Source organism: Cyclopterus lumpus, chromosome 4 (assembly GCF_009769545.1).
Source record: "Cyclopterus lumpus isolate fCycLum1 chromosome 4, fCycLum1.pri, whole genome shotgun sequence".
Lineage (NCBI taxonomy): Eukaryota > Metazoa > Chordata > Actinopteri > Perciformes > Cyclopteridae > Cyclopterus > Cyclopterus lumpus.
Window position 1 is genome coordinate 12,986,480 of NC_046969.1, and position 25,307 is coordinate 13,011,786.

Below are 25,307 nucleotides of genomic sequence, written 5' to 3' on the forward strand. Positions count from 1 at the left end.
AGTTTGGTGCTTACTTATTATCACTGAATACATGTTGCATTACATCACACTGGTCGAAGGGGTACATTATTTTGAAGTGTCTGACCGGAAGCTGATACAAACGACTCCAACTCGACACTGGTGTACTTTTCGTTTCCTAGGGAGGAGTCAGACGATAGTTTCTTTATTAAAGTGACATGTTTATCAAATTAACAGTAATTATACAACATGTATCGCTCCACGTATCCATAATGTAGTATATGCACGTTGTTGACGTAAAGCTTTTGTTTGGGAATCAGATAATTTTCGATAAAAAGGAAAAGATCGAAGGAAACTGACGGAACAGGAAGGCGGAACAAGTAAGTTCGTGAAAGTGTCTTTCAACGGTGCGGTTTCATCGTCCGTCTGAGATAACCAATGTTTTACACGGTTCTTATTAAAGATGCGATGTGAATTACGTGTGAATAATGTGGGTTGCTCGTCTGTTGTTGGCTTTGTTCTCGCAGAGCAACAAGTCCGACAGGGTTAGCTAGTCACGTAACAAATAAACTTCGTGCAGTCGTCATGTGCCCCCCTTTTTAATCTCTTGGCTTTTACGTTGTCCCTTAAAGTGTGCTAAAAACGATATAAAGTCCGCAATATTACTGCGATAAGAGCGCCGATATTTGGATAAAGGTACACACCAACGCAGTAATGCCCCGTTACATTAGCAACACACGGTCGGGCTTGGTTTTAATGTCATTCCGCAGATTCTTGGTTTCACGGCGGAATCAGTAGCTGAAAAAGGAAATGACTCACTTTGAGGCGATGTTTCATCTTTGATGCAGGCTGCTGTCACTGTTGAGACTTGTTCTCCTGCGGGATGCTCAAGCAAAACATGAATTCAAGTTGCCTTTAGGGAGTTTGGGCTTTTTCTCACGATGTAGTGGTACATTAAATAATAATTAAGTAAAATGTCCTGCATTTAGTGATAATCATGAGCTCTCACGTATATGTTCTTGTACCAGACACGTGTGGCTTACATGACCACGATCTGTTATGCCACCTCTCAAGATTATTATGATTTATATTTTCCACAGAAGGTAGGTGAGGGGTTTATATTTCTGCTGCCACATCTCTTCAAGCAATTTTAGGCCCATGACAATGAAAGAACTAGGACACAGATGCTATTGTTGTGTAATTTCACAGCCAGCTCTGATGTATTGCATGTTTCATAAGCTTGTAATATAGCTGAAAACTATTGTTATCTATACATAAATCATATACAACATTTAGATTTCTGTTTTAAGTTTTGACAAATGTGTTGCTGCATTAAAAAGGTGACACTTGAATTGAATTAATGTTAAATAGCACTTAATGTAAAACTGGTATCCGTTCAGTAGTCGGTGTGTGCCGATACTCAAAAGCCAAAACCCAGGTATTGTATTGGCATATGTACTGAAAAAGTTGGATCAGTGCCTCGCTAGAAAATAGTTGTCAGTTGCAGCCATAGATTGCAATGTGTTGTAAAACGTAAAGAATAAGTGGTACCCTACAATTATGCTTGACAGAAAGTATGCACTTCAGTGAACATTTTTTTAAAAGGTCATTAACATTTATTAATCGAACTCTGTCCCTTTCTTTCCCTCCCCTCCTTTAACCACATGCAGAATCGCAGACTAAGTCGAAACAAAAACCAAAAGAGTGTCCATAACAACATTTCTGCACTGGTTGTTTACACAACCTTTTGACTGCTTCTAATTCAACTGTAAATAATTCACCAGACGCATTCAAACAAATTGCCTGGCGCCACCACATGCAACCATGTCCATGGCCCTGAAACAAGTCTTCAACAAAGACAGGACATTCCGACCCAAGCGCAAGTTTGAGCCTGGGACGCAGCGCTTCGACCTCCACAAGAAGGCACAGGCGTCTCTGAACGCAGGGCTGGACCTGAAGCAGGCTGTACAGCTGCCCCACGGCGAGGACCTCAATGACTGGGTGGCCGTCCACGTTGTCGACTTCTTCAACCGCATCAACCTCATCTACGGCACCGTTAGCGACTCCTGCACCGATCAAATCTGCCCCGTCATGTCTGGTGGGCCAAAGTACGAATACCGCTGGCAGGATGAGCACAAGTACAAGAGGCCGACGGCTCTGTCAGCCCCCAAATACATGAGCCTGCTCATGGATTGGATTGAGGTACAAATCAACAATGAGAACATCTTCCCCACCAACGTAGGTAAGTGTTGACATTAGCTTCAGATGTTTTTTTTTAACTGTCCATGTGGAGATCCAGAATTATTTCACAAGCCTTTTGGTTTTGTGGGTCTTCTAAAGGAGAGAAACTGTATCTTAATGTTCAACTTCCAATACAAATCCACTGTAAAGGAGGGGTTGGTTCAAATCGGGTAGTGAACTTGGCTTGTGTGCAAATCAACCCACCAGCCATTTAGAATGTCCACACAAACATCACAAATACTGCAGTGACCAGTCGTTACCTTTATTGTTAATAAAGCTATTTCAGTTAATTATCTACGACATAAAATGTCACGATATATAATCCATTCCAAATCACGAAAACTTGATGTCTAGTCAACTTTATGTATATAGCACAGTTCATACGTAATAACACAAGAAACACAATGTTGCTGATTAACAACAGTCAAACCCCCAGCGGTGTTTCATTTATAATGCAACCTGGGGTCGCAAGGTGATTAACAAGAGGAAAACTGAAGAGAGCGTATTTATGCCACACAGTTATGCTTATGTTTTAGATTTCCTTCTGATGTTTTCTTTTTGTTATGCAAAATAGTGAATTATATAGATTTTGGAAAATAATTCTAGTAACACAGGAAAATATCTGTCTTGGGTTGAATAGGTCACAACTGATGGACATATGCAACATAAATTGTTTATTTTGAAAGGGCCACAAGTGTTAGAATGAAGTTAGGAACCTATAACGTGCAAATATTTTATATTTTTAGTTATTCCATTACTTTTTTTAATTATTTATCCTTCTTTCTATGGAGTAATCATTTCAGTCAGACAAAAGCCCAAATACAAAAGCCACTTAAATGATTAAGTGTAATTAATACAAAGGAAAATGAGATACAGAGTGAAGGCATTTCAAATCTGAAGACAGAGTTGTGCGGTAACCAAAAGATGTTTCACATTTATTCTGCGAGGCCACATTCATTAGATTACAGACATTGTTGCACATTGCAAACACTACCAGTTAATCTTCTGATGCTGTGGCATTCTCTGTGTCTTATTATCTCAGTCTGTAGCTTTGTGCATGTGTGCATGCCCTGTGCTGTGCCTCGGCATCTGAATAACTACAGAAACATCAAAGTAATGGATTTAAAAATGGGTCACACAATGTACAGGAGGCTATGAATAGAAACGACCTCTGACACATGTGTCCTCTGGAACAGATTCTTGAAATATTATTGAATTAGTCAAAGCAAAACAACATACTAATCACTTGGTGAGAAGGCTTATCCCCCAGACCAAGTTGTGTTGGTTTTCCATTCATACCGTCTGGGTCCTGTTAGCATGCTGGTACACACCTGAGCGACTCCAGAGGACAAAGAAACACTTTGAAAAGTCAATCTCAGTCGAAAAATATTCTGTAACCATTGCAGTATAAATATGTCAATATTTCAAATGTGTTCCTTTTCTGTAAAGCAATTAGCACAAGGTCATCCAGGATTGACCGCGGCGTATTCCCGTCTCCGTCTGTTTGACAGGTACTCCCTTCCCTAAGACCTTCATGCAGGTGGCTAAGAAGATTTTGTCTCGTCTGTTCCGGGTGTTTGTCCACGTCTACATCCACCATTTTGACCGTGTGAGCCAGATGGGGGCCGAGGCTCATGTCAATACTTGCTACAAGCATTTCTATTACTTTGTCACTGAGTTCAACCTCACGGACCACAAAGAGCTGGAGCCTCTGGTGAGTTAAAAGAGGGGGTAGGATCTCACATGGAGCTGAATGCAACAACAACAAAAAAGAAGAATTTATAATGTTTTCAAATAATGTAATTTGAAATGCTCTATCAAAAACTAGTTAAACCAGAGTTGTAAATATGTAGAGGAGTCGTTTCCTCAAACCAACGAAAGGGAATGGATCTTTTTTTCTGAAGAAGTTAGTGTCAGACATGGAACTGCATTAAAGTGCTAAATATAAAAGAAATAAGACTTTTACAGGGTTTTTAATGGCAATATTGATATTTGAACCGTTTTTAATAATATATATATTTTTACATTTACATGCAACATAAAACCTTTTGATAAGTACTTAGTGGTACATCTAATGGTTGTTAATTAAACGTATCAGTATCCTCTGGTGGACAAACAATGCCAATACTGATATATTCCTGATAAGCTAGTATTAGTCTCACATAGCCAGACTTACCTCCTCAGCGCTAAAGCAAGGTCTAGCTCCACACATGATCCTTCTGGTATTGGGGAGGGGTAAAGCACCCTGGCTTGTTTGTGTTTCTTTAAACCAATTACAATGATCTTGGGTGGTGCTAAGCTAAGGATGAGGTGAGGTGACGCTACCCTTGCTCAATAGATGGTGGAAGGGGGGTAAAATGCAGCATGACAGACATGGCCAATGGCATGCTTATACTTACATTCTACATCCGGTGAGCCAGTCTAAGCTTAAATAGACAGTAAATGATAAAGTAGTGGGTAACAATGTGCCCTACATTCATTGATTGTTAAGTAAAAGTACAGTTGTGGGGATTAACAATATGAGATAATTTCCTCTCGCAGTCATTTCAAGACGTTCATCTTATCAAAGCAAACACTTAACTTGTGAAATGTGCAAGAGTTCTGTGGGACTTAAAAAAGCTTGCAAAGTCACTTTTGTCCAACGGGACCCTGACTGTGACTTGTTGCAAATGTAATGTTCTTTTATACAAAGATACATTTATGTTTGTTTCCCAAGTTTTCCCAATTTAAACAACATTGTTGTAACTTGAAATGAGCTAACACAAACGTATTTAACCTGCTCACTGCAACCTGAAGTGTGATGACATTTCGAGGAGTATTTCCTCTACTGCTCTAACTCAGTGTTCTGTGCTCATCGTGTCTGCAGAAAGAGATGACCTCTCGGATGTGTCACTGAGGGAGCACAACTGGCCGGTCGACACACGCCCAGACGAACACATCCGTCCATCTAGAAGACTGCAGAACTAAAAGAACAAACAAATTAAAAAAAGAGTCTATTTTTATATTTAAGTACTGTAATCTATTTTAGCCTTATACTGTAGGTTTGAACCTTGTCAGGTGAGGCATTCTGTTCATTTTAAGAAAAGTTTTCAAACATGTTATCGCAGTATTAAGAGGTATATCTTAGTGTTGATGTTTTTCTATTTTATTTGAATCTCAATCATTCCAGGATGCTTTTGTCTTTCGTGTGTCTAAACTTATCTGAAATTAGTATGATTTTTTTCTTACATTCTATCTATAAAATCACTATGTTGTTTTTTCCAAAATGATCCTCTACTCTGTTATAAATTGAATTTGGCAATCAGTATTTAAATTAACTCTGAATGGTGTACCTTTCCTTTTTATCATGCAGATAAAGTATTATGTTCAAATGTTACAATATATTTGTTGTTTCTGTGAGTATTTTCTATATTTTGGAGAACATTTCATAAATTTAAATAAATGTGTGGCTTTGTACCAGCTATATAAAAGTTTGACACATGTATAAATGAACTAAGAGTAATGGCCTGCGGGTGACTCAGACATTATCTAGTCTGTGTCATCGCACACGTTGGGCCACTGGCCACCAGGAAGGTTCTCAGATGTCGAACCTGCAGGTGTTTGTTGCAGCTGAAGGTCACACGAGACTCAAACCTCACATGCCAAAACTCTGGTGGCAGCACACGTTTAAAAGACTCAATGTTAAAATGTCCACTGGGTGGCGCCAGACACCAAAACCAATTTGGAGTGAGGAAATAATCCTACAGTTTAATGTTGTAAGCTTTATGCAATCTGCACAATGTCCCAGTTATTGTCATGAAGAGGGGAGGTGGGGCCTTTCTAGACCTGATTTGGGTTAATGATTTGATTAAACTGGTTATGTAAGAAACAGGTCAGTCTACTGTGATGAAGGAGACTTTTTGTTTTGAATGAGCCCGGCTCTGCATGATTGCGTCAACAGTCATGAATGAGATCAACATTGTTGTTAAGGTTTACAAGCAGTTAGCGCTGGATTATGTAAATAATGTGCAGCAATCTTGTACACAAGAAACATCCATATGTGTAAAAAGTATTCTGACCCAAATAATAATAATAATAATGGTCCATTACAAGTAAAAGTCCTGCATTCAGAATTGTACTTCAGTAAAAGGCACAGAAGTATTATCAACAAAATGTAATTAAAGTATTACAATTACTTATGGCCTCTTTTAGAGGTCAAATATTTACTTTAGCAGATAAGTAGTAGCAAAATGTACTTGAAATACCAAAAGAGGTACTCATGATGCAGAATGGCCCATTTCAGAATAATTTACATCACATTATTGAATTTATTGTCATTGATGCTTTGATGTATTCATCACTTAAATGTTGCATCTGTAAAAAGGTGGAGCTCCTTTTAAATACTTTTACTTTGTAAGCTGTTTAATCCACGATAATACACCAGAATGTATTTATTGATAATATATTGTATTTATAATATGAATCTGCAAATTAACTAGTAAGTAAGCCCGTCAAATAGGAATGTGAGGTATTGGGGTAGAATAGTAAATTGTACTTAAGTGCGCGTAAATGTACTTAGTCTTTACTTTACTGTCAGTAAATTCACAATAATAATTTACATGCTAATACAAATCTTAATACACCAACATGATGTAACTATCTGCCCCAATAACATCAACCGCTCAAATGAACTCATTGCCTTCTGAAACCTGATCCTCTTACAGGATTGTCCCTCCTCTCCACCTCCTCTCAGCAGAGTCACTTCCTCCTCAACTCCCCACTGTGGGCCGACTGCTCGCCCGCCCTGCTGTGTTTTCCTCTTCTGGAATGTACCAGACTGCTTCAGGAGGGGTTGCAAGACCAGAAGGAAAGTACTGGAAAGAGGCCAAGCACAAAGGGGAAGGATTTCAGGCTGCAACCAATCAGACGAGAGCTGCCCAACTCTGCCAGGGTTTACACAGCAATGCCTGTTTTTTTGATGGTACAGTGTGAGCATTAGCACATCGAGACAAAGGGGGTAATGTGACTCAGTAAATGTTGGAATTGGCACACACCCTTAACGGTCGTGTGGCTTGTGTGTCAGCTGCCTCCTGTACTGATGCAGCAATTATAAGGAGGAAGAGTCATCTTGATTTTAGGGGCCAACTGCTGAGGAGCACACACACAAGTTACAGTAAGATGAGGAAATATTCAAGAGGGGGACCAGTGGAAAGTTAACTTATGGGCCAACCTAAACCCATGCCCTCTTATAATAATTAATCATTCAAATAGTTTTCTTTTGCAGAAATGCCAAACATTTGCTTTTGCCAGCACTACATGAATCCGCTGCTTTTCTTTGTCAAAATCTGTCATGAACAAAGCAAATTAAAGGTGTGAGCCACTATCTGATTACTTTATTAAGAATGCAGCAGTGGTGATTTATTACATGGTAACAACATGGAAACTTGCAACCCTGAGAGGTTCATAGGAATGACCAAACATCCCAGAATCAGCTTTATGTTTTTTTCGTTGCTCTCAATGTACAATGCAACACAGGAATAGAAAATAAACAAAAAGCAAGGACAACAAAGTACATTCAACTACTATGTACAAATATACATATATTCAAAAGTATGTATATGAACATAAAACACAATGACAATGAAATGGAGGTAATAGTGTGTGGACTAGAAACAGTAATTTGAAAATGCTGTGTTATGTATGGTTATGCAACAAGAGCACAGTGCAAAAAAAGAGGTCAACTGGAACAAAGTTGGAAAAAAGTTGGAAAAAAGTTGGAACAAAGGCTGTTGCAAAATCCTTGGTTACTCTTTCTGTGTTAAAGGATCCTGCTGAATAATAGATTAATGTCAGTGCTCCAGTATATTGTCTTTCTACTGTAATACCTAAAGCAAATACTGGTGGTTAAGTTTAAGTTTTTTTCCAGAAAGGAAGCTACTTGTTTCGAGGAATTTAGATCTAGGAAGGTTTCTTAGAATGTGTTTGCTCAGAACCTTTTGACACTGCTACCGAGTAAGTGCTGCAGATTATTGTAACCATATAAGACAGTTGGCTGCTTCCAGTACACGTGTCTTCTTGGCCTTTGACAGTTTTATTTGGACGTGCCAGACATGTGCATTTCATGTACGATCGCAGTTAAGACAACATTCTTCTTCAGGTGCACAGATAGATGCATGTAGCGTGTAGCGTATCCAGAACTGTTTTTACAAAACATCCTGCAGGTTAGGACTGAAGTTCTTGTCATCAACACATCAATCAAAATCATTTCTACGAATTAACAAAACATTGTTGGTGTTGCTTTTTATGACACGGTCATATAGCTGGAGGCTTTGACTATTTATGTGACGATAGCAGCATTTAGAGGTTATTATCCCCTTAAACTAAACGTTTTCTTACATACATACATACATTACATTACATTTCTTATACATATGTATTCTCTAGCTCTCCTTTAAATCTATGATGATTACGCTGAGAGAAGTTTTAAAACACAAGACTATATTAGTTATTTGTATAGTTATATATAACTATATAGTTATTTGTATCAAATGGAAATATTGTACTGTACTTTTCTCATTCGTGATTTGGTATCTCAGGAACATTTGGAACCTCAGCTGTAGAGTTTGAAGTAAGGTTTTATGAATTTAAACAACGTTTGGATGCACCGCAGGAATTTATGCTGACTGGCCCAAAGAGCTAGAGGTGAAACATTTGCACAGCAATTTTGAAATGTGTTGCAGCTCACTATACTGGAAAGGGATACACTAACTATATGATAATGCTATTCATTAAACACAGTGGAAATGAAGCATCTGCAGCTTTATCTCCATACATAAGGATATCTGTGAAGAATAACCTCTGAACTACAGTGTCCTCTTGAACGACATAGTGTATCTCCTGATTGAGTGCCATTTACATCAGAAATGAGGTTGTTGCCACCTGAAGTTATTATTCTTTTTGACCGATAGTCACACAGACCCACCCCTTGCACTTCGACATATGATCTTGTTTTCCTACTAAACCTACTACACCATGTGGTCCCAGCGAGGGATACTCAGCCAACAACTTGCGTAATGTTTGTTATCATTTGGCTTATGTTTTAAGGGTAGAAGGTGAAAGGAGGAGGAGAGGCAGAAAGCCTCCGGTCACAAGACAGTTGAGTCCTGAAAACAATCCGTTTTAACTTGAACACCTTTGATAAACAATACATCACTCATACGCAGAACAAGTCTGTGGACAAGGGATTATGTGCAGTGATAAATGGTTAACAAAACAAATCAAAGAGAACATACTGTATAGTTTGACCACAAAGCACATGGTACAATAAAGCATTTACACTTCTTGGTATGTAATGCAACATGCAGTCATTTTGTAATTTCTGTATCTGGCCTTAATTAAGGGGATTCTTGTAAAAGAATTAACAAATTCATAAGAGATAAAGGGTTTTGCCATTTTACGACTGTGCCTCGGTCCAATTACCATAGCCTTTTAATCTCTGAAAATACTGTATGGATTTGTTATGTCTGTGGCAATATTACATTGGCATTTCACAATTAGCAGATGGGTGAAGAGAGCACACATTTGTACATCATCAGAGTCGATTTCTTTCATTATCACAACCATGAGACAGTCTGAACAGCCTCCCCATGGTTTCAAAACGTGCTTTGTTTGCCTTGTAACACTTCACAAAAGTGTGTGTGTGTGTGTGTGGTGGGGGGGGCGCGTGCGTGCGTGCGTGCGTGTGTCTTTGTTGGGCAAATAGACTTAATCTATCAAAGTTAGTCTGATGAAATCCAAATATTGGAGATTAATTTCTCGTTGAAGCCAGTGGTGTAAACTATTAGTAGTTGTTAGGTACTACATAGTTCCTTGTTCTTTTTACTCGTCTATCTTTGACATCTGTAGTTAGTGATTATTTTGTATTTGTAGGTTTAACATGTGAAACAAATTAGTCTGTGTGTGTGTGTGCGTGTGTGTAAAATGTTCCACTTCTTAGACACACAAAGAGGGAGATGGGTAGTGTATGTATGCTCGCGCTCCTTGTAATAGCTATATATTTAACACAGCAAAAAACTGTTCTTTCATCATAATAGCTGAATAACTTTAGCTCCCATTTAACGTGGCCTTGACGTCCAGGGACAGCAGCACAAAGTTATAATGTGTTATAATGTGAACGCCGACTAAATTTAAACCTCCATTGAGATCTTTCTTCTCGGAACAGCGGCGGGTGCTCTCCGTGTTGATGTACACGTACACGCCTTGTCTTTCTTCTATACATTTTACGGTAAAGCCCATAGAACAAAACAGAGTTCACAGGCTGCGTACCATTTCGTGTGTGTTCCCATCTGTGTTTCCCAGATTTACGGTCATATATTCGCCCAAGTCCATATCAAACTATTTAAATTGCATTCTTTATGAATTAATTTCTTATTCCACGACTTATGTACCACGTCGGGCAGCTATCAATGCGTCTGACCTCGAGAAGTGGTACAAGTGTTGCAGAAAGACGAAATGGGACCTCGCCGCCATATCCGTTTACAGAAAGCACGTGACGCATCCGCTCTGTTGACGCAGTGCTGCGGAGGGAGGAGACAAGGAGGAGTCAGCAGGTTATAAAAACACCTCCGCTGTTGCTCCATCACCACCTTCCACGCACTCACTATCAGGCAATCTCCCTCCGCCGTCCTCTGCGGCTTGTGAAGCAGCGGGTCAAACAACGACGCCAACACTGGAGCTATAAATTTAACAACGGGGTGAGTACACAAAAAAGAGATTTGGGTTGCGGTCGTTAATTTAGCCTCTTTTTTTTGACAGCTTGAAATTGAACCGTTTTTTCTCGCAACACGTCACAGTATTAACTTAGCAATCGCTTAAAGACTAGCGGCCTTCCTGCGTTGGTTGGAGCGGACGCTGCCGTCATGGTTAAACTAAAAACGGCCTGGCTTTCCGATACATTTGCTTATCTTACCCAAACGTTCGCATATAGTTGCTTCACATCCTCCACACTTGGCTCATGTCAACGACTGTAGCCGACTTAAACATGGCGCTGTAACGGGCTGCTAGCTAGGTTAGCTGTTGTTGCACCACGATTGTTTTTATTGCCTCAGTGACGTGTGACGAATATCAGTTCACGTGATATTAGGATAAGCATCTATTTAAACGTGGTGAAACTGGTGTTTGTACGTAGTTACGTTGCTATCCGCAATGTGGCTTGTAACGCTGCTGTGTGTGTGTGTGTTTTGTCCACAGGGCTCCCGTATAAAACGCCGCAGCAACCTGACCAAACAGCGCAGTGATCACTTGCGACTCTCTGAAACGACTTTCTGTTTTGGAGAAGTGTAAATTGATATCCCCCCTAAAGGACCACTGCCGCCGCATATCTTCCACACAAAGAAAAAAAAAACCTCCCAAATCGACCCAAATATGGTGCAAAATAAGATCACCGAAGTCACTGGATTCCACCGCTCTTTCAAGGTGAGTTTCAGATAGTTGAGGATGAAAATGCAGAGCTGCCACCATTGTGCCTTTTTGGGAAGTCTCTATAATCGGAGCCCATTTGTTAGCATGTATGAGAGGACCCCACCTCGCTATCTATCTATATATCTATCTCTCTCTCTCTCTCTCTCTCTCTCTCTCTCTCTCTCTCTCTCTCTCTCTCTGTTGCTTTCCCACGTCTCACGGCCTGGTTGCACGTTCAGTAAGTGGGACATGATATGATGGACTGCTGTGTGGCCTTTGCATTACTTGGGACTAGTGCATCAAATATTCATGATTGTTTAAAAGGTTTCCCAATTATCAAGTTTCAGTTTAAGGATGAGAGAGAACCAAAGCTTTTATCAGTTATGACTAACAATAGATCCTCTATGCTAAATAGGTCATTGATACGTTTCTAACTTTAACAAGCACATTTTAAAATTATTTTCCAGGGCCAAAATCCCTTCGAATCTGACGACCTTATGGATTCGTCATTTAATTTTGATTCCGACCCTAGACATGGTGAGTATTTTTGACTTAAGTGTTTTGTAATCTGTAACTGTCTTATCTGTGACGTGTGTCAATATATTCAACAATGCTTTAGTTCCAAGAATTACCCAGTTCATTCATTGAGGCTGTTTTTGCCAATTGAGCATCATTGTGCACTTTACTTTGGACAACCTGATAGCCATTGCATTTTGTTTCTTTTTGAGTTTTTTTTTTAGCACATGATGATGATTAAGACACTTGTATTTTGACAGACATGCCCTCCAGCCAGCCTATCGACATCCCTGATGCCAAGAAGAGAAACAAGAAGAAAAAGCGTTGCCGGGCAACTGACAGTTTCTCTGGACGATTTGAGGGTAAAGGCTTTTATTTCTAGTATCATTATGTAGGAAAAACAACTCTTCATTAAACATTGTATGGTGCATATAGAGAGATTCTGCTCTTCAATATAGTAGAGTATTTTCTTAACATCTGCAACTCTGGTACAGATGTCTACAGGCTGCATGAAGAGGTGCTAGGAGAGGGGGCTTATGCCAGAGTGCAAACATGCTTCAACCTAATCACCAACAAAGAGTATGCTGTCAAGGTAAAAAAAAGCAGACCCTTTTAACACACTTGATACATGACCGTGCTGTATTTTAAATAATTATATTCTTGGAAGTCAGTGCTTCTATCTCACGAGTGACTGTCGTCGTTGCAACATAGCACTTGCCTGTTGTCTGTTAGGGGTACCATGGCTAGTGATCAATATAGAGGAGTCACATTTCTAAGACTGCGCTTGGTTAAATTTTGAAATGCGAGTAGACTGATGAAATGCCTTTGCACATGGAGCCCCGTGCCGTATCTGGCTGAAGTGCTAAATCTGCAGGGATGTGTGTCCATGTTTACTTGTTTCTCTGGTAATTCTTTAGAAATCTTGTTGACGAGAAGGATATATATATATATATATATATATATATATATATATATATATATATATTTTTTTTTTTTTGCTTTCTAAAGGGGATGTCTGCAGGCTCATCCGTGTTGTGCTACTGCTCTAATCTCCTTTTCCTGAGTGTGCAACACTAGCTGCTGTTACACACTTCCCTTCAATGTTTTTACAGATGCACATCCAATCACAGAGCTGGGAGGGATACACCCACCCCTTTTCTTTATTCCTATTGCCTACAGAGGACGCTCGTTGTGAGAACATAATGTACTGGTTACTGTGCCAAAACAAAACTCCCAAAGAGCGGAAGGAGGGGCGCTGGGTGAGGGTTGTGACCCAGGGTATTTACACTGCTTTGTTCTCCTTCTCAGAGTAGGTTTTTGTGTGCAAATGGGCTGTGAATACAATATTTGACTCGTAGGAACTGCTCATTTCCTCTTTTTAGCAACAAAACAGAAAATCTTTTACTTTGCTGAAAGTAGAACTATGGCTTGTTTTTCTGTTTGTAAATTCTTGGCCCAACCCACTAATCCCATACTGGGCATACCAACCAAGCATGTGGTTTTAAACTTCTATTTGTAGTGGAATTCTGTTAACGTTTGAGAAGAGGCGTTGACGTGTCATGGCTGCTTCCCCATAGGGCAAGTGTCCATATCATGGCACTTAATATTTCAGAGGAATCGGAGCACACATTCTGTCATGTGATCTGTTAGTGTTTACCCAGGGATGGTTTTGTAGATCCCTTGGGACTTTTGCAGTTCTGGGGGAGAGGAAAGAGGAACAGCAGTTATTGGAGGTCATTTAGGAGTCTGAGGGGGCTACTGCCAGATGTCCTGTCTCTCCCCTCCCCCTCCAGACTGGGGTGAGTTGTATGCTTGGGCTCCCTGTGTTGCAATTACAACAAAAGCGTCAGAGTACCAAGGGTGAGCAGAAGGCTGAAGCTCTTTTTGCCCACAAATCCTCCTTCTTAAAGTTATTATTTCCCAGCCCTTGGTTGATTGAACATTACTTAGTGGGGCCTTGTTTTGCAGGAGTTTGATTCTGATCTTTTTACTTGGATACTCGACCATAAAGCTAGTACTTTATTAACTGACTACCCACTTATGTTAATACGTTTGTCAACTATATTATGAAGTTTCTTTTATCTGCATGTCATTATCAGCGAGCTATTTGTGCTGCTGACTCAGACTGGAACAGTGCAGAGGCTTTGGACTGTTCCCGGGCCTCTTGTCTGTCTATTAATCCTAGACCCACACTCTATCTCTGGCCCCACTGGGCTTCAATGGCATCTGTAATCCAACTACCAGGAAGAGAAACATGCACAGTCTCCCAATCAGACAATGACCAACTCGGTCTGGAAAATTCAGGCCTTTTGCTTTGGTGTCGGCAGTCTGTCTTTCTTGGCGGGGGCGTCGTGCAGCTGGTGGCCCGATGGTGGCATAGTTCAAGGCAGCACAAAGTTATATTTAGTGATCGTTTTTTGTTTATCGTAAACAGTTTTGGATTAGCCTATGATATGTTTCAAAGAACACTCATGGATCCTTAAGAGCACTTAAGATTTAAATATGGGTCACACGTGAAGTGCTAAATATAGAGATGCCGTGGCTGGTTACATTCTCATTCTGTTTCTTTGCTTTGGTAGGCAGCACTGAAAGTAGGTTACATTTCTACGTTTATTAAAATAATAAATCGTGCACAAACAACTAGGTAAATCTTGGATAACAGGAATTAGTTAAAGTGTAAACTTATATGGAAGAAGTCTGACTCATTTGTTCAGTGGAATACATTTAGATAACGTGACTGAATGTTCTGTTGCAGATCATTGAGAAGAGACCCGGTCACAGCCGTAGCCGTGTCTTCCGAGAGGTTGAGATGCTCTATCAGTGCCAGGGCCACAGGTAATGTCTTATGTCATGACCAACTAAAGTAATGCCAACTGATGAATGTATGCCGACGGTACCCCAATCTTTTTTTCGGATGAAGCACCTTTAGTCCTCTTACTCAGTGCATACATTCACTTAAATGCTCTCTAGATGACTGACAGTGGCTCATAGTGCTCTTCTTTTCTGTAGCAATATCCTGGAGCTGGTGGAGTTCTTTGAAGAGGAAGACAAATTCTACCTGGTGTTTGAAAAGCTTAGAGGAGGTTTGTGATTTATAGTTGCTGCCTGCATCAGATCTTTGTTTTTGAATCCCTGTAATGCATGTGCAGTCTCTAGTGTAGGAACACATTTTTACTTGCAAATACAGCTGATATGCTCATATTATTTTGCTCTTGTTAGGGTCGATCTTGGCACACATTCACAGGAGACGGCACTTCAGTGAACAGGAAGCCGGTGTTGTTGTGCAGGACATCGCCAGTGCTCTAGATTTCCTGCATAACAAGGGTAAGGCCACTTGCGCAAAATGGAGAAAATTGTTAGGGTTCATGATCACCAAAAAATATACCATAGTTGCAGAACATGTTCACATTCTTTCTTGTTCAGACTGACCATGGGACACAAGGCCCCATTTGTTGACACTGGGAGGGGATGGGGAGTTGTTTGCTTGTTTTGAAACTGGCTTTCCTATCTATTTTTTTTTTTTTTAGGAATGGCACATAGAGACCTGAAACCTGAGAACATTCTCTGTAAGAGTGCAGACAAGGTGAGTTTACCATAAACATGTTGGAGCCCAATTGGTTCAAAGGTCAACTAATAAGATAACTAAGTGATATGGTGCTCTAAATGATGAGGATATGAACCGTGGTAATAAATGTCAGTACAAATTTCTGGCTGAATTTAGCCAAATGTTGATTTAATTGAATGATTCTGAACTCTTATCTGTCAGATTTCCCCGGTCAAGATCTGTGACTTTGACCTGGGCAGTGGGATCAAGCTGAACAGCGACAGCTCACCCATCTCCACCCCTGAGCTCCTCACTCCAGTAAGTCCACCTGCATATTATGCTTGTTTTGGTTGCCAAACCGTTTCAGCACTTTTATAAATAGAAATGTGTCATTGTTATGGAAGGGAAATGCCTACCCATAATGTACGAGGATGGCTAAGACTGTAAATTTGGGTTTTACATGGTAGGCAGCTCACTGATTTATTTTGAACAGGGAAAGTGAGGTTACGCTAGTTCAGTGTTGAGCGCTTTATCTAAAATGTGATGGATTGCCTTTTGAATGTCCCAATCTGTCTGCTTTAACTTCAGTTTACCTCCCTTATCATGCTATGCATCAGCAAGACTGGGATGCTTATCCTCAGTTAAACGTAAACATCCTTTTGCTTATCAGTTGCAAATATTTAATCCCATGAGTTTAGGGGTTATGATTGTTTAGCTCTACTGCTGTATTCACAAAGCAAACCCTGCCCAGAAAAGTGAGACCCTTGCAAACTCAGAGGGGAGTGGTAAAGTTGGAAAACGTGTCAAAACACGCTGGCGCCTGGGGGGAGGGGTGGATAGATGGACCAGAGCAGGTGAAGGATGGTTTAGCCTGCTGGAATGTATGTATGGGTGGGTGAGGGGTTTTCTACATTGGTAACTTCAGCTTCTTTTAGCAGAACTAAGACTATTGGATGGGCGGACAGTTTTGGAGGCCTCGTATATTCAGTCTACAGACTTCGATGTTGGTCCTTTATGATCTGTGTTTGGTGCAGATGGGTGCACCTATTTATTTGATGTGGATTACTTTACTATTTCATCCTGAAGTTTTGTTGAACATAACCACATGACTTTCAGTGAAAAAAAGACGCCTGAGAACGGAGCACAATGTGATAGCCTTGAAGCCTGTAGGGAACACATTGTGACTCTTACAAGGCCATGTCCTGCAGTATGAAGTTACAATGAAACCAACACACTCAACTCTTGTTCATTTCCCTTTTTTCTCCCTGTGGTATGAGAGAAAAACATCCACCCTCTTTCTGCTTAGTCTCCACCCAGTGGCCCCAACCACGCTTGTGCTCGTCTGCGCTTTTCTTTATGTTCTTTATACAAAGGCTGTGCATAAGGCATGTTCTAGAAATGTTAGTCTTTCTCCCTATACCTAGCAACTGAGATGTTATTGGCTAGATCAGTGGGAGGGGGAGGGTAACTGGGCCGGACAAATGCGTGTCTGCTCATGTGCTGTGGCTTGTTTTCTATGCCCTGATCACTGGAACAATGTCATCTGATTTTCATCTCTCTATTGCCCCACTCCCCTGCCCACATTCCTACAGTTGCACAACATGGTGTGCTTTTCCATGTGGTGTTCTTGATCCAAGTGAATGGGTTAAATCGACTAAGGGATGTTTTTATAACGTAGAGGTTTACTGTGGATGTATGCTCTCTCGTACAATGGAGAAGAAAAGAGAGCCCTTTCTAGGAAAAAGCTAGTTTTAGTTTACTGACAACTCTGCACAAGTAACTATTTGTCTGCTATGTATGAAATCTGACTGCAACATGAAGACGCTACACACAACATGCTTAGCCGGTTAAAAGAAATCAAGGGACGACCTTGTCACAGATTTAGGTGCAGCTGCATGACGATGAAACAAGTCGTTTTCCTTTAAGCCTCATCAGATAATCCTGTAGTTTACAAACAGCAGAGGCCTGTGGTGTCAGTATGGCCTGACTAGTCACGTGGTTTTAGGAAAGCCCCAGGTTGCGATGCCAACAAATCCTGTGGCGGCGGCAGCAGCTGATGTGCAACTATCTGCATGAAAGTTTGAGGATGGGACGGATGCAAGTTTAGAAGCAGTTTGCACAGGAAGGACACATGTTAGCTTGCTATTATTGCCCCACTTCAGCTCTTATTACTGGAAGTCCTAGACTGGCTATCTTTACCCCGACTTGTCTATTTCATTTGGATGGTTTTCAAACAAGATTTTCCTCTGTTCTTTGTTCAGCACAGCTACCGCATTGCCCTGCAGTTGTGGGGCACCTTGGTAGGCAAACATATTCTTTTGTGCCTGTCTTTTATTTCTTTGGCAGCTGCATTTGGCCTGAATCCTGGAGTCTTGTCTATGGGGGCAGTCACCCCAGACATGACGTTGATGGTGGAAATGTGGGGGTTGGGTTTTCTCTGACAGAAGCAGCTTTGTTTGAGATGAGATTCCTGTGCAGCAAATTACATAAGGGGTGGAGGAGTAGTTAGGAGACAGCTGGGATATGGTACTAGGACACAATAGATGCCTGCTAAATGTAAACTTGCTCACCCACAGATGGAAGGAAGGATATAGGCCAGGATGCAGGCCTCCACTTTTTAAAATAACAGGTTCTCAGAATTTATACCAGTTGTCTATATTTAGGATATCCTCTAGAAATCTCAAATAATCCAAATACTTGCAAAGACATTTTCACATGAATATAAAAGTTAGAGGTAGATGCTTGATATAAGGCAACAATTAAATATGCGTCCTGTTCCTAAAGTAATAAACAGCATTTGGTGTTTGTCTCTAAGTTACATAACGGGCGAGGGCTCATCCCAGTCTCTGACTACGCAGGGCAACCAATCCTCTTTCCCTACTCGGTGTTTGGCCTAATTTCTTTCTTAGCTACATAACAAGGTACCGTCGGCACTGAGCCAACCTTTGCCCGCAGACTATTCTGCCTGGTTTGTGTACAGCTGGATGGTCAAAGCAGTGAGTCACTGCTGCTGCCTATGCACACTAACCTGCTTCCTTATAGCATAGCACTCCCTTCTTCTATCCTTAATATGTAATTGTACACAATGTTCCCATTTGGATTTCCTTAAACATTGAGAAAATCTGTATAGCACAATTTTAATTAATCCATTACTGCACATAAGCATGTGACTGTCACATAGGCTGCCCCCTCCCACCTACAGCCCAAGAGCAGGCCCTAAGCTTTGACATTTGCAACCACGAGGTATCATCTGAACGAAAGAATGTGGGCCGCAGCCCTGCTATGGTTACAGCGTTCTGCCCATACTCATCCCTGGGGCTAACAAATTTGTCTCTGTTTGGTTTCAGTGTGGCTCAGCAGAGTACATGGCACCTGAGGTGGTTGAGGCCTTCAGCGAGGAGGCCACAATTTACGACAAGCGCTGTGACCTGTGGAGCCTTGGAGTCATCCTCTACATCATGCTGAGTGGCTATCCACCCTTTGTAGGCCGCTGTGGAGGTGACTGTGGCTGGGAATTAGGGGAGCCCTGCCACACCTGCCAGGTAAGAATTTGACAATTCAGTTTTCCTCTGTCAATGTATAGGGAATTAGTATAACAATGCATCTTCTACATCCAGGTTGAAGTAACTGGTTTTAATGTCCATTTGTAGAACACACTGTTTGAGAGTATCCAGGAAGGGAAATATGAGTTTCCAGAGAAAGACTGGGCTCACATCTCCTCAAGTGCCAAAGACCTAATATCCAGACTTCTAGTTCGGGATGCCAAAAACCGCTTGAGTGCCAGGCAGGTGCTACAGCACATCTGGGTCCAGGGGGTAAGTCAAAAATCATCTTCTGCATGTCTTTTTTTACAGACACTTTATGTTTAGGGTTAGTAAGTACTGAAGTTTTAACTCCGTTTAATTTTATTCAGGGCGCATCTGACACTTTATCAACATCCATCCTGCATCAAAGGTGAGAACATTAGTTACAGCTGGAACGGACTGTATTCCTTTGTATACTTGACCTAGAATATTTTAACCTTGTAATTTTGATGACCATTTGTGTCTGATCTTCCATTAGAACCAGCAATGCCAGGGATCTGACATTCTTTGCTGACAAGGCCATGGCTGTGAACCGGCAGCTGGCTGAACAAGATGGCATCGAAGACCAGCAGCAGCAGGAAGCCCCGTTTGTTGTTACCGCTACTGGCTCCTCTGTGCGCCTCTCTCTTCTTTCCAACTCAAAGCTGGCCAGGCGCAGGCAGCAAAACAGCCAACTCAAGGAAGGGGCCGTCTCTGCTGCAGAGCTTCGTCAGCTCTTGGCCCCTCTAGTTATTATGGGAGACTGTGCCTGAATTGTCAATCGTGACCTCCGACCTTCCGTTAAGATTAAAGTCCAGATATAAGACTACCCGAGACACTTTCTCCCCAATCCTGGCCCCCCTCTCTCACTCTAGCTGGCCTTGGTTCCTCTGCCATTCGGGCTCTCTTGCCTCGCTGTAAAGGGAGATGCTGCTTGCAGCCCTTCCTCTAAATGCCTTCTTCCCTTCTGCAGCACTTCTGAAGCACATCAGCCCAAGGTCTGCATATAGCAAACACATGTGCATGTCAAGGTTGGGGAGGAGGGCCAGTTTATGATTTTGGAGAGGGATGTTTTATGTTTGTTTTTTCTCATAAAACTCAGTTTAGAAGAAAGCAGAACACTTATCTTCGAAACTAAGTTCAGACACCAAAGGACAACCTGTTGTGGCGCTCCCACGTTACAACTGGATCCACTGTGAATTAAGTCATCTGGAATGTTTTCTTTGCCTGTATGTGTATGCAATGGCCCATCTGCACATAGGTACACGCTTATGCAATATGCCAAGATGAAGGCTGTTCCTGTCTCGAAAGGGATTCAGGTTAAGGGTTTGGAAGGGGCTGTAAGCCAATGCTGTCCGTGCCTGGTGCGGTCCATTAATATGGCTGGGGACTTCAAAGCTTTATGTTTCCCTTAAGATAAATTCCTTAACTCTGAGCCTCTTCTGGATATAATTGAGAGACACACACTCATCTAGCTTGGTAACCACGCACTTAATGCTCTGAGAGCAAAGAATGTCTGTAGCCAGCCATGACTTACTGTTGCACCCATTCATACAGTATATCACATGAACATACATGCCAAATTATCTGTGGCTACATCTGTTGGTGTTTGAGATCTGTCAAGTTCAATGGTATTGAATTAAGCTATTTTACTTTTGTTATGATGCATGGCCACCCCAAAACTAAATGTCTGAGCTAGCTCTGAAGTATATCTGCTATGTTGGTACAACTTGATGTTAAATGGCTAGGCAAGTGAAATTGGGTCTGTTACTTTCATTGTAAAGAATTCATGAAATGTCCCCATGCCAAAACGGAACCTATTTTTGTTTCTACAAATTAATTGATGCATTGGCGTTGACCTTGATTTATTTTGACGGTAAAGGTTGAAACTCCTTTTTGGGGGTTGAAGAGACACTTTGGGCCAATGTGACCACGTGTCGTTGTTTGATTATCCCCCAAAGATTCAGTGTTTGTTTTTGACACACTTCAAAATATTAAATTCTCATTACAAAATAAGCAGTTGAGATTTTTCTAAAAAGAAACTTAAAGGAAAAACATTCCACAAAGAAAAAACTAAGTCTTCCACAAATATGTAGCTGTATTAAGTTTACTTTATTTTTCAGGTTTGAAAACTGTCATTGTGCCACACTGATTCATTTTTTTTTTTTTGTATAGTCATAAGCTCTTACTTTTTTTATTTTTTATTTTTTTTCCCCAATGCAGGTGCCGTTTAGTTCAGGTTAAACACCGGATGTTTTCCTTTTGTGATTTTTAAAAAATTCAGAGTATGTGGCTTAATGAGGTGATATGGAAAGAGTTTGTTTAGTTGATCTGGAGCGTTCATGCCCAGTGAAGGAGAGTTACTTTTTTTTTTTTTTCTTTGAAAGAGTTGGCAATCTTTTATTAAGTTAAAGCTCATTCTGTAGTGGACAGGAAATGGACAGGTGATGATGTCTCACCACACTGTAGCCATTTCACCAAAGAGGGTTCAAGTTATGACATTGAACATGTGATCGTCACTTAGCGAGAGGTGGACTTCTGATTGTCCATGCCCTGTTGCCAGCAATGCAGCAACGGTACTCTGGAAATTGCTCTCTTGGTATCATTATGCTGATAAAAGGACACTGTACTAGTTCTAAACTTTCTACAGATGTGTCGTTATGGGGGTTTTATGTCTTATAATAAGACTTACTTGAATTTGTATGCAGCTGTTTCTGCTCCATTTGGGAAACTGCTTTGCTATCTCTAATCTCAAATCATTAAGCTGATCAAGGCAATCTTGGGGTTTTAAAAATACCTACAGTTCAGTATTCTGCCTTCTCCCTGTTGAGCATCACATGAGTAAGTTCCTACTTTTTTGATAGGGTTGGATACTCAAACGCACAGATTTTGGCCATACTCTTTAATATCCTTAATGGAGTTTTCTTGGTCATGACCATTTCTACTTTTGTCAAATGGCAGTAGCTTTTTGGACTGCCTTTTATTGGGGGGGGGGGGCAAAGTTATATCCTTAAGCCTTGCAATTTTTATATTGTATGTCATTTTGAAGAAAGTGTTCAAATCCAGTCATTCAAATGGACAGTCCATCATCAACTTCCCCATGATTTGAATGTAGCCCACAGGGAAAAGCATTTACAATCCAGCAACATTGATCAAATGTTTTATACGTGGTTAATTTCATGAACATTGTGTGGGGTTATTCTGTCTACGTTGATTCAGTCCTTTCTTTATTTTTAATGGAGATGTTGACAGTCTGAATCACCCAAAGCTCATTGTTTTCATGGGAAGAAATTACAATAAATACATCCTTTAAATACAAAATATTTTTTATTTTAAGATGAGCACTTTACTGTACCATGTGAATGATTGCAGTTCACTCATGGCAACCTGACAGTTGCTACAGAATTTTGTATTGTTTTTCTAAAAAAAAATGCAATAAAATGCTTTGAACTACACATGCTTGTTGTGCTGTCTTTTAAAGGGCTGAAGTGAAAACTTTACCTCGTCCACTCTATCACTAGTTTCACATTAACTAGGAGTCTTATCTAATGGCCAAGGTTGAGGCCGTTTCATCTGATTGTGCTGTAAATCCCTTAATCAGTAACACGCCCGATATCAAGCAGACTGTCACATGTCCTTGGCTGTTAAATGAGCTCACTTGTCTCCTCACAATCTGAAAATGTGACGGTGCTTTCACCTCATGGAGTTATAAGCTGAGCTGCTGCGGGGGCGGCGCTGTTCACAAGACTGATGCAACCTGCTGCAAGAGCTGCAGCTCCTGTGCCACCTCATACTGCCGGAAATACAAAATTACTTCTGAATCAGCTAAATGGCAGTGTGTCGTTTCAACACTACTTCATGTCAGGATTTACGTTCCTGTTGGAAAAGTCAAATCTGCTGCATCAACTAAAATGTCTGAAGAGACATTGATCTTTTATGTAAACAGGGGTCTGATTAAGTGAAGAGCAATGAAAAGCATAAAGACCAGGAGACCAATGTGTGCGCTTGATTCTTTTCATAGTTCATTTATTTTATCAACTCTGTTCAATCTTAAACAAAATACATCCACTCAATATGCATTTTCAAATTAAATGAAAACATAGCAAAACAGCAACTAGCAAATTAGTTTGCATGTGATTAAAATATTGATAAATTATCCAAACAGGAGACTCAGATTTCAGTGAACACTTATTTTAGATGTCATAGTATTACCATTACATGTAATTGATGCACTTAATCTCAAGACAGTCTATTGTATATTTATATACTTCTATTTCAACATTGCAAACGTCATAAGGCAGGAGGAAATTAAATGACGCAACTGCAGAGGATTTTCTGTACAACCAGCAGAGGACGAGTGGAGGAGTAACTTCACATGAGTTTGTCTCCCTCCAGCGGAGACTTCAGACGCACCACACTGCAAAGAGTACGTTCAAAGTCTATGCGTTGGTTAAGTATTTTATGAAGATCTGACAAAGAAAATGTTATGTTTCGTTTGAATACACCAAACGGTACATAAGAGGAACAGATCATGAGATTAAAGTCTCAGAACTGAAGACAGTGACGTGAAATATATTTGTTTTAATTCGATATATATAGATATATCTATATACACACATACATTATATATATATATATATATATACACACAATATATATATATATATATATATATATATATATATATATATATATATATATATATATATATAAATAAAAGTTAGCACATTCAAAAAAGGAAATAAATGCAATGGACCCTATAACTTTAATTACTGTCTCGGTTTAAGCACAAATATTTTGAGACCTTTCAGCTGCTGCTTCATTGTCTAAGAGGATGCTTTGCTCAACGTGTACTGAAGCCTCAAGGAGAACGGCCAGTGTGCGTTTACAGAGTCTCAGTGGCAGGTTTAACATCTTTCTGTGAACTTTGTTAAATGATTGTAATGCCACAGCATCTGGTCTGCATCTCAATCCAGAAATGACAAGAACAAGTTAAGTAACTAAGCAGTGCAGTTACCTGTGTTTTTCTTTTCATCTCATCTTTTCACAAGATCAATACTCCAACAGTCACGCCTGAGAGGAACAGTAAAGATGCACTGATGCTGTTAACACGCCTGCAGCAGCAGGCCAGACACAGGTGTCACTAACGAGGCCTCCCTTCTCAGCCTGCACAACACCCTGAAGTCTCAATCAGTCGATCATTCACACCTGTGGTTTTCCTCATGTGTGACACGTCAACGTCAGAAGATGTTTTAATTAGATGGACGCTGTGTTTTAATCAATGTGTTACCAATGTTTTCTTTGTCTTATTCTACCTGCTTTTCCATTCAAGATTGAAACGTCCAACTGTAAAACATTCAGCTAAATGCGCAGGTGTATTCAATCGTTGTTGTTTTTTTATACGAGGCGACTTCATGAAACAGTGATAACAGAAGCTGGGCTGAACAATCAGAAACTAATTTAAATTAATTTGACTTATAGTCATATCTGAGGGAATGATAATTCCCCAGGACATATCTGCAGCGAGACTATTTTAAATCTAAAATGGTATTTTGACACACATTTCACAACAAATATTGTCTAATGTATAAATTGCAGTAGGCCATCTTACTACTTTGACACGTTTGTTTGATTAATTGTGCAGCACTAATCAAAAGTATTGATGTTGTATTGTAGAAAAGGACCAGAATCAATGTACAAACAGGTCACATAAGTCAAGCTTTATTAAATTCAAACATTTTAATTTCTGCACCAATAGCAGCACAAAAAAAGCAGAGATAGCTACACCTATATTATCCAAAGGACTAAACTTATATATCAGGGGTTTATGAAGATAGTTATGAGCGCAATAATTTTAGATATTTCTTGTTTTTAAACAATCTAACAAGAGTTGAAAATAGAAATATACTAAAAATGTGTCTCCATTAAAACATGAACATTTAACTATATCCAGTCGATGCCTTCATACTAAATACCACTTTTCTGAGGCGTTTGTGGAGTTGACTGTTGAAGTCCACCTGAGAGAGTGCCAATCATGACGTCACTGA

General features: G+C 40.3%; 2 protein-coding genes across 3 annotated transcripts; both read left to right on the forward strand.

The window, feature by feature from the left end:
- The first annotated feature begins 91 nt into the window (after window positions 1-91).
- mob3a (MOB kinase activator 3A) lies at window positions 92-6,069 on the forward strand. Of its 2 annotated transcripts, none has more exons than XM_034530025.1 (4): window positions 92-338; window positions 1,629-2,200; window positions 3,711-3,913; window positions 5,066-6,069. In XM_034530025.1, the coding sequence occupies exons 2-4, from the start codon at window positions 1,783-1,785 to the stop codon at window positions 5,093-5,095; spliced, it is 651 nt and encodes a 216-aa protein (XP_034385916.1). In that variant the 5' UTR covers window positions 92-338; window positions 1,629-1,782; the 3' UTR covers window positions 5,096-6,069. The 2 variants fall into 2 exon arrangements, with proteins under 2 accessions (XP_034385916.1, XP_034385917.1); XM_034530026.1 differs by having other exon boundaries at window positions 1,743-2,200.
- Window positions 6,070-10,758: 4,689 nt separating this feature from the next.
- Window positions 10,759-22,583, forward strand: mknk2b (MAPK interacting serine/threonine kinase 2b). The gene is made up of 14 exons (XM_034529862.1): window positions 10,759-10,931; window positions 11,428-11,652; window positions 12,105-12,174; window positions 12,414-12,515; window positions 12,648-12,745; window positions 14,909-14,988; window positions 15,163-15,236; window positions 15,373-15,477; window positions 15,681-15,736; window positions 15,920-16,015; window positions 19,045-19,239; window positions 19,348-19,512; window positions 19,611-19,651; window positions 19,760-22,583. Exons 2-14 carry the CDS (start codon window positions 11,602-11,604, stop codon window positions 20,031-20,033), a joined length of 1,407 nt encoding a protein of 468 aa, XP_034385753.1. The 5' UTR covers window positions 10,759-10,931; window positions 11,428-11,601; the 3' UTR covers window positions 20,034-22,583.
- Window positions 22,584-25,307: the final 2,724 nt, after the last annotated feature.

Coding starts and splice junctions, on each gene's coding strand:
- mob3a (XM_034530025.1), top strand. CDS start 1,783: ATGTCCATGGCCCTGAAACAAGTCTTCAACAAAGACAGGACATTCCGA. Junction 2,201..3,710: donor CATCTTCCCCACCAACGTAG/GTAAGTGTTGAC, acceptor TCTGTTTGACAG/GTACTCCCTTCCCTAAGACC. Junction 3,914..5,065: donor ACAAAGAGCTGGAGCCTCTG/GTGAGTTAAAAG, acceptor TCGTGTCTGCAG/AAAGAGATGACCTCTCGGAT.
- mknk2b (XM_034529862.1), top strand. CDS start 11,602: ATGGTGCAAAATAAGATCACCGAAGTCACTGGATTCCACCGCTCTTTC. Junction 12,516..12,647: donor TTTCTCTGGACGATTTGAGG/GTAAAGGCTTTT, acceptor ACTCTGGTACAG/ATGTCTACAGGCTGCATGAA. Junction 16,016..19,044: donor CCCCTGAGCTCCTCACTCCA/GTAAGTCCACCT, acceptor GTTTGGTTTCAG/TGTGGCTCAGCAGAGTACAT.